Source organism: Ctenocephalides felis, unplaced genomic scaffold (assembly GCF_003426905.1).
Source record: "Ctenocephalides felis isolate EL2017-DRISC unplaced genomic scaffold, ASM342690v1 CF-g0.4_SCAFFOLD_03572, whole genome shotgun sequence".
Taxonomy (NCBI): Eukaryota; Metazoa; Arthropoda; class Insecta; order Siphonaptera; family Pulicidae; genus Ctenocephalides; species Ctenocephalides felis.
Window position 1 is genome coordinate 16927788 of NW_020539726.1, and position 7277 is coordinate 16935064.

Consider the following 7277-nt stretch of genomic DNA (forward strand, 5'->3'; position numbering starts at 1 on the left):
TTTATGATATAACTGTTTCACTAACATTTAAGATCAAAATTATTTTACCATTATTTAGTACAAGGTTGCTAGGTTTTTGGTTAAATATGATATTTCACGAATATATACATTATTATAGTCAGTTGTATAAAAAAGCTTCAGAATATCAAATTAATCACCAAAAATTCATGCAACCCTTACATTCAGCCTGTGTAGGAAAGCCATTAATACTGAATTGGTAGGCGCAGTTGAATAAATTATTATTTAGCAAAGCCTAAACAAACTATAGGTTTATACAATACCCTTAAAGTCTCTATTACAATATCGATAAACTTTTACAAAAAATAACCGCAGGTAGCGCAAGTGATTTGAACATTCTATTTTATTTAAGTTAGAAAATATCGCACAAAACAACTTACAGACAAGCACAATTAATTTTTAAGAACGGAATAATATTATTGCCTTCGCTTCCACTTAATTTAGAAAGTTTTTGTAACTATGCTTTACACAATACTAAGATAAATATTTTTAGTTATAGCACTTTTATTTTGGTGTGACTAGTTATACTGAGATCGGATTGAATGCTAATATTTGTACAAGACGTTTTATACTTTTTACGTCGAAAGCGAATCAGCCTATCCTAGATCTGATTTTCTAATTGTCTAGCTTTGTGCAGAATCTTTTTCTGGTGACCTACTAATGTAATACCCATATTACTAAGTTGGGTGGCTGTCAGTCTTGAAATTTGACTGGCAGTTGTTAAATCTGCCGCTGTGAAATTCGCTATATAACGTCCCATCTTGATGCCATTCAACCACTGATCAACAGTTTTGAACTCGTTGACATTGTCAACAGATTGAGTATCATCCTCCGGAGAAGATGTAGCCCTTGTTCCTATCGCCATTTTCTTTAGTACTTCTGGACAACGAACAAGATTGTCTAATGTAATTGTAATATTGCTGAAAACTGGCCTGTGTGTTCTTTGCTTTTGCCAGCAGTCCAACATTAATTGATATAAAGCTTCGGGGCATTCCATTGGAGCCGGAAGCCTGTAGCCTTTATCTATAGATTTTATCACATCTTGATTAGACCAATTCCAATAAGGTCTTTCTCCATAGCTCATCACCTCCCACAAAACAATTCCGAAGCTCCAGACATCTGAAGCAGACGTGAATTTCCGGAACGCTATTGCTTCAGGCGCCGTCCACCTAACTGGTATTTTACCGCCTCGTGTGGTATATGCAGATTCATTACATTCCATCTCACGCGACAGTCCGAAATCTGCAATTTTGCAGACTAATTGCGAATTAACTAAGACATTGCGAGCTGCAAGATCTCTATGTACATAGCTCATTTCTGACAAATATGCCATTCCGCACGAAATACCTCGTAACATACCTACTAGCTGCAAAATTTGAAATTTACCATCGTTGGCTCGAAGGAAGGTGTCCAAAGAACCATTCTCCATAAATTCTGTGATTATCATAACAGGATATGTTCTAGTTACTACTCCTTGTAAATAAATAACATTAGGGTGCTCGAACTGGCCCATAATACTGGCTTCTGTCAAGAAATCGAATCTGCTTTTGTCAGTCGAGCCAGGTTTCAAAGTTTTAATTGCCACATCTAATTCGGCAAAGTTATGTATTTTCAATTTACCCCTGCACACGTCACCAAATTCGCCTCCTCCGATAATTGCCTCTATCGAGATGCAACTTGCATCTATCTCTCTTGCGAATTCTCTTATTGCTTGATTCGGATCCTCGTATGTGTGCGGATCTATATATATTCTACTCGATGCGTACAAACCGGTCGTCATGTTGTTTTGTATTGTTTTCACAATAGGGGCAGTCTCCATATCTGTAGTAACGTAATCAATTTTCAAAGGATTATCTTTTCCTAAATCATCTGATCCTTTAGTTCGGAGGTAGAATACCGTGCCCACTATACAAACAACTAAAGAAAACACTACGGCTACTACAATCCCTGCAACGATTCGTACTTGAACGTTATCCTCATATGTGGGACTCAAACTTTCGGCAGTGTGTCCGTAAATCGGTGTCGTAAATGAAGACCAAATATTTTGCAAGGACTTTGATCTTATTTGGAAAGCATATTCTGTAGCGGGAGTTAAATTTACGATTTCAACGTTATTTTCTTTCGTAATGACTGATGTTAAATTGTATGCTGTTTCGATTTTGTCTTTCGGGAACCAACGTACTTCGTAATGCTCAATTGTAACCGGGTTTGTATTCCATGTTAGCATAGCACTTGTGCTTGTAACAGACTTAATTCTAAGATTTATCACGTCAGTTTTAATATTAGGCTCACTTGTCGTTATATTAATTTCAGCGTAATCTACAACATCACTTTCTATACGCTCGGCAGTATGATTCCATAATCCTATTTCATTTTTAATTCTATAGCTATTTAAAATAGTTTTAGGAATAGATTTAGAAAAAATACGAATTCTGTAAGTCTTCAAAGGGTGTAAATTCGATAAAGATATTTTAGTATCAGTAAAATATTCATCCCTTGGTTTATATACAGTATTGCGGTCGCAATCGAAACATTTTATGCTATAAACAATAATTTCATCATTCGGTTTTCTTGAATCTTTTGTAGCATTAGCATCTTTTGGTTTGTTCCATGTGAGTACTACACTAGAACTATCTACATAAAATTTGGTCAAGTTGGCAGGAGGAGACGGTGTGCGTGTGCACGATATGGTACGACCGATAATAGTTTTAGAATACCCTTCAATGCAGGTGCAAGAGCTTGAACCAGCCTTGTCAGTATTAGAATTTAATGGACAAGGCAAACATGTCTCCATGGACTCGGTTCTATAAGTACCATGTGGGCATTCATTGCACGTTTGTTTCTCAAAATCGGGTTCATATCCTACTTTGCACCTGCAACCTCCAGTAGGCAAAGTCCATTTTCCATCACCTTTGCATAAATATGCTGGTGGTTCTACTATTTCTGAATTTTCTACACAGATACCGCTAACGTGTTCTATCACTGTAACTTCCTTGCCTGTGGGGGTCTCATTGAAATGTGCAAAATTTATTGTCACAGCGGGACAGGCTACATAGTAAACTTTTATAGCGAGCACACTGATGCAAGCTCCTTGATCGCGGAATGCAAAATACACACCTTTCTTTGTAACGGCGATTGATTTAATTTCAGTATTGATAATAACTTCGGTGTTTGTATTGAAACGACCTTCTCCGGCAGCAATACGGCCTATAAGCTTGTAGCTCTCCGGTTCCCAAGGTGGTGGTTCTCTTGTCACCGCATCGAACTCGTAATAAAGCAAGCTAAATGTCTCTTTGCATGACAAAGCGTTGCCGGGGAACAATGAGCAATCGCGTATCGTAAATTTCACTTCAATGTAAAGTCTGTTGGCGACTCCGCGTTCTACGAAAGGCGTCCACAGCCAATTATTCACATTGTGGTACGCAACATCACAAACTACATAAGAACGCCAATTTATCCCTTTTTCAAAATTCGTAAAGGATTCTTCAACCCAGCCGGGAGTAGTAGCAAGTGATCCATGAGGATAACGAGTCCATTCCAATTTCGGTTCCTTTGTCGTGTCCAGAAGCACAACTTGCTCCAGGATCACGTTATGGAAGAACGTAATTATTAAACATAGTTGTAATACTAAATGCATTTTCAAATTTTACTAAGTAGGTACACTATTATCATTATCACAATTAAACTCGTTAATATGTTTTTTCCTCGAAGATCTTGGAATGATATGTTAAAGAAAACTATTTAGATTAAATTATTTTCACATATATTTTATCTCTTAGGATTAATTTAATTTATATTTATTGATGCGCTTGTATTTCTTTTTCTCAAATTTCAATTGATTCAACTTGCTGTATTCTTCATTCCATCTTCAAATATGCAGCAACCTGAAAATAAAATAAAAATCATTATAAATTTTTTAATGTAATGGGTTTAATTAATTTTCGTAATACAAATGATTCGCAAAATAAACCGTAATTACGTAAAAACAATCGAAACGAACAAATATAATTATCTCGGTGAGCGTTGTTACCGTAAAACAAAACAAAAACATTGTACAGATAATTATAAAATAAAGTTTCATTGAACTCATTTTGTCTCATTAACTACTATGTAAATATCATTAGCATTTTATAATCAAGGTAAGCAACTATTACTTGCGCAAAAAAGTCATAAGCATTGAAAGGGCATTGCATTTGAAAGAAGATATTCAAGTATGATAAAACTTATAAATGAACCGTCTTTACTAGTTAATGAAAATACTAATATAAAATAGTATGTTATATTAAATGTTTAATTAAACATTTTTTGCAACCACTGGTAATTAATTGTTAATAGAAAAGTGTAATGGCATTGCATGTATTTTAAGTTAATTTTCTGCGCTACTTTTTTAAATTGATATTGTGTTGTTTTCACACTTCTAAAGAAGAACTTTTTGGGTTATCTCTGAATTCTATTATAAGAAAACAATCATGACATACTTTACACATAGCCAGCAGAAATAAATAGTTTATACAAAATTCTAGTACAATTACTCTTTCGTTGAATACTTATTTTTACACTTTTATAATTATTTTTAGAAAAGTATCTTTACAACTCTAAATGATATAAATTTCACAGGTATCTTATATAGCTATGGTATTTGGTTCGGTTCAATTATGTACACCTAAGTCTGTTTTTACACGGTAGATTGGTTCCAGAAGAAGCCGTGTAAAAAAAGACATTGATCTTATACAAAAATAGGTGATTTGTTCCTAATCTCTTAGACCTAATAAAATTAGTGAAAAATAAGAATTTTTAGGATATTCCCCTAAATTAGTGCTATTCACATTTGCTTTGACCAGTAAAAATTGTTTAAAGATTAATTGCGCTAAAGGGGAATTCACTTAAATCTTTAAGCTAGTGTTCGCAAACTATCGATACTATATCGATGGTTTCAGACTTTTTTCTTTCATAAATATTTTTTTGTGATATGAACATACTTCGCAAAAATTAAATTTGACAAAAAAAATTTAAGTACATAAAATTTCAAATCGTGCTAAATGAAATAAAATCGTGTAAAAAAATTAAAAATATTCAATTTTCAAACCGTGTACAAAAGGACCGTGTAAAAACAGACTTAGGTGTATTGTCATGTAAGTAATTTAATAATTTCCCCTATGTTAAATACTCAGTTTTACTAGTATTAAAATGATTTTAAGTATATAAGTGTTTTATGGTTAAACAACCTAATATATTTTTTGCAGATACAGATCTGCATATGTGATATGATATTTGGGTAGACCACTATGAATAATCATAAAAAGTAATAAGATATTTTTTATAAAATGCTAGTCATGAAGTTAATGCAAATAAAAACATTGTATAACTATAAACTTTTTACTCCTTCATTTGTAGTTATACGTTTGTATAAATTAATCTTATGAAAAATACGAATTGATAACTCGAAAAAGTTAAAAAAAAACATTTTCCAACTACTATTAGAAAATTATATGAACGCACAAATCGAATTATTCATAATTTTATTCTGCATCTTCTGTTCTAACAAAGCTTTTACATATCTTTTACCATTCAGTTTAGAATATGTGTAATTATATAGATATTTTTAAATGCAAAATACGGATAGGTTTGAGCAACTATTCAAACTATTTCACACTTTCATAAAGAAACCATACAAAATATTATGCATCGTTAGAATCATCTCTAAATTCTTAGCTTTTCTTTCATATATAGCAACTTCATATTTCAAACGGTTTAACCTATAGGCGAGATGCAGTACTAAAATTCAAGAAAAATTAGAAAATCTCAAGAAAATTCTTTGAACACACACATCTAATTAACTTCCCGTGGGGTAAGTTATAGTAATCGCAAAAAAATCGAAAATGAAAATTTTTGTATATCTTTACGTTTCAATACCTTAGAAAAAATGGTTGTATTTGTGTGTGTATGTGTTTATGTACGTGTGTGTGCGGATACAAATTTTCGTCGACGATTTCGGGAACACCGATCAACCGATTTGAATAATTCAAAAAACATTCGATTCGTCTTGATAAGGAGACGTGCTAATTAGTTTTTGGAGGAGGCAGATCTTGCCGTTCCGAAGATACGGGGCAAAAAGTGCCAAAAACGGTAGCTTAGTTTTTAAGAGAACGGGGCGTCCGATTTTAATCATTCAAAAAAGATTTTACTTTTATGGATGAAGAACTGACTAAATTTTTGGGAAGGCAGGCCCAGCACATCAAATTATCAAATATTTTGTAGAGATTTTAGTAATGTGTACACATTTTGTGTAATTTTTTTTGGGTTCCGTACCTAGATTTTTAATTACGGTACGGGAAGTTCCAGCAATTTGCCTCAAGGCACGATTTCATGCACCCCGCTAGTTATATCCCGTTTTATTTGTAATTTTATTAAAGCGCTTATTTCTTTATATTTATGTTTATCTTTTAACCATTTTCAATATTTCGACTTGAAATCTCCAAAGTGTTAAAAAAAGTTTAGATACTACCTATTTACGTAAATGTAATTATGGTAATATTAAAAGTTTTATTTAACCTTAGTATCAAATTGAGTACAAACTATGTAAGTACGAATAAAAATCTGGTGTAAAATTACAGTTTTATGACTGATTGGCCGATTCTACCGTAAAATAGACCAAAGCTATGATACGTTCCAGTTTTCATACAAAATTCTACTAAATACTGTCAAGATGCCGTGTCTTTGCTGTACAATCAGGCGTTTTACACATAAAATCAAACCATATCTCAAAGAGAAAGATGACATTGATAACATTATATGTTATCAAACCATATCTCAAAGATCCAGTTGTGCTAACATCATTTTTTTGACTTTTGTGCGTTTTCTAAATTAGGCTTCCTATCTAAAACGCCTGATTGAACAGCAACCACATAGGAATTTGACAGTTTTTAGTACCACTTTATATGAAAACTGCTATATAACAAAGCCTTGCCATAACACTGGTATATTTTACGGCAAAACCGGTTCCTGATTTTAGTAACTTACCTAACAAAAGCGTTTAAAAATATACATCACCCATCCATGTACTTTATAATGTGAGCTAATATTATAAAACAAATTGCGGACGCAAGCTCTACAGCATTCAACGAACCCGATTGCCTACAAGTTTTTACTTATTTTAGAATTTAATACAAAAAGTATGGTATAATCAAAAATGTGTAATATATAATTTTATTTCATATTTATGTACTGGAGTACTGGCACACGTTTGTATTACTTCAGCC

At 32.9% G+C, this 7277-nt stretch overlaps 1 protein-coding gene across 1 annotated transcript; it reads right to left on the reverse strand.

The window, feature by feature from the left end:
• Positions 1-446: 446 nt before the first annotated feature.
• Positions 447-3655, reverse strand: LOC113388176 (ephrin type-B receptor 1-B). The gene has a single exon (XM_026625578.1). It carries the CDS (start codon positions 3653-3655, stop codon positions 620-622), a length of 3036 nt encoding a protein of 1011 aa, XP_026481363.1. The 3' UTR covers positions 447-619.
• Between the last annotated feature and the right edge of the window lie 3622 nt (positions 3656-7277).